This window comes from Epinephelus moara, unplaced genomic scaffold (assembly GCF_006386435.1).
Source record: "Epinephelus moara isolate mb unplaced genomic scaffold, YSFRI_EMoa_1.0 scaffold3511, whole genome shotgun sequence".
Taxonomy (NCBI): domain Eukaryota; kingdom Metazoa; phylum Chordata; class Actinopteri; order Perciformes; family Serranidae; genus Epinephelus; species Epinephelus moara.
Window position 1 is genome coordinate 1 of NW_026081218.1, and position 1,346 is coordinate 1,346.

The following is a 1,346-nucleotide window of genomic DNA, read 5'->3' on the forward strand; positions in this document are numbered from 1 at the left end:
TTATTTGAGTTTACAGAACTCAGCAGTGCTTCCAGAAGGGTAGTAAAGCCCAAGTCCAGCATAGAGAGGCTGAGTGAATGTGGTCTGGACTCTGTGGAGGAGAGTCATGAGTTCAGAGATGCTGTAGAAGGACAGAATACCTGCACTGTGATCCAGGTACACTCCTACTCTGGAGGACTGAGGACCTGAGACAGGAGTGTTGATGTTGTTGTGCCAGAACTGATACTTATTGTTGTAACGATATAAAGCCCAAGATTTGTCATTGTGGCCAAATTCACATTCATCCGACAACCCTGCTCTGATGATATTCTTGTATGCGGCTGCTACAGCAACTGCCTCCCCTCTCCACTCCACCTCCCAGTAACAGCGTCCAGTCTGACTCTCTCTACTCAGGACCTGACAAAAGATAAAGAATGTGTCTGGGTGAGAAGAATGAGACAGTTCTATTTGCCTGAATGTTGCTTTCCTGTTCCCCTCAGATAATACCAGGTATGTGTGTGCTGTGTTTGGATCCAGTGTGATTTCAAGTGAATATTTTAAGAATCCAGCTCTGGTCTTGGGCTCTGGTTTGACAGTAAAACATCCACATCAGTCACTGTCTGTGAGATGTTTGTCCATTTCTCTCTCAGTTTATCTCTGAGCTCTGACACAGCCGCTGTCACATCCTCAAAGTACCTCAGAGGACGGATATTGATGCTGGATGAGTCTGTAGATTCACTGAGTGGTGACAGTGAGGAGTAGTTGTGTAGAAACTGGGTGTGATCCTCTGTGTGTGAGAGCTTCATCAGCTCAGCATCTTTCCTCTTCAGCTCAGTGATCTCCTGCTCCAGCTTCTCCTCAAGCTCTTTGACTCCACTCACTTCACTTTTCTACTGTTGGCCCCTGATGGCTCCTCCAGGTCACTTGCACCCTGCACCACATGCAATGTAGGGCTACAGCTCAACCGGAGCAGAGGGACGGGAAACCACACACCCCTCTGCAGCGCCCTGCTCCTTTATTTTCCCGCTTTCTTTTCAAAACTCACACCTCCCATCCTGTCCTGGCTGCTGACAGGCTGACATAGCCGCCGTTGGCAACAGCCAGTCAGCTTTGGGCAGGCGTATTTCAGGCTCCTTACTGTATTATAATGATAGGCTATATAACAACAGTAACGCAGGATCTTTTATTTATTTATTTTTTGCCATGTATTAATGCATTATGATATGCATTTAGAATACTTCATAAATACTCAATGCCACTAAAACCAAACTTTTTTGCCTTGAAAGGGCTATGGCAAAGTTAAGGGTGCTAATACATTGCTTTGGAAGCCGATATCTAAAGTCACATGACATATCTGGCTTGACATC

At 45.9% G+C, this 1,346-nt stretch overlaps 1 protein-coding gene across 1 annotated transcript; it reads right to left on the bottom strand.

Annotated features, from left to right (window-relative positions):
* On the bottom strand, positions 1-579 carry LOC126387309 (tripartite motif-containing protein 16-like protein; the record flags this gene model as incomplete). The annotated part of the gene is made up of 1 exon (XM_050039843.1): positions 1-579. A coding segment is annotated over one exon (579 nt), but the record flags the coding sequence as incomplete, so codon positions are not given.
* Positions 580-1,346: the final 767 nt, after the last annotated feature.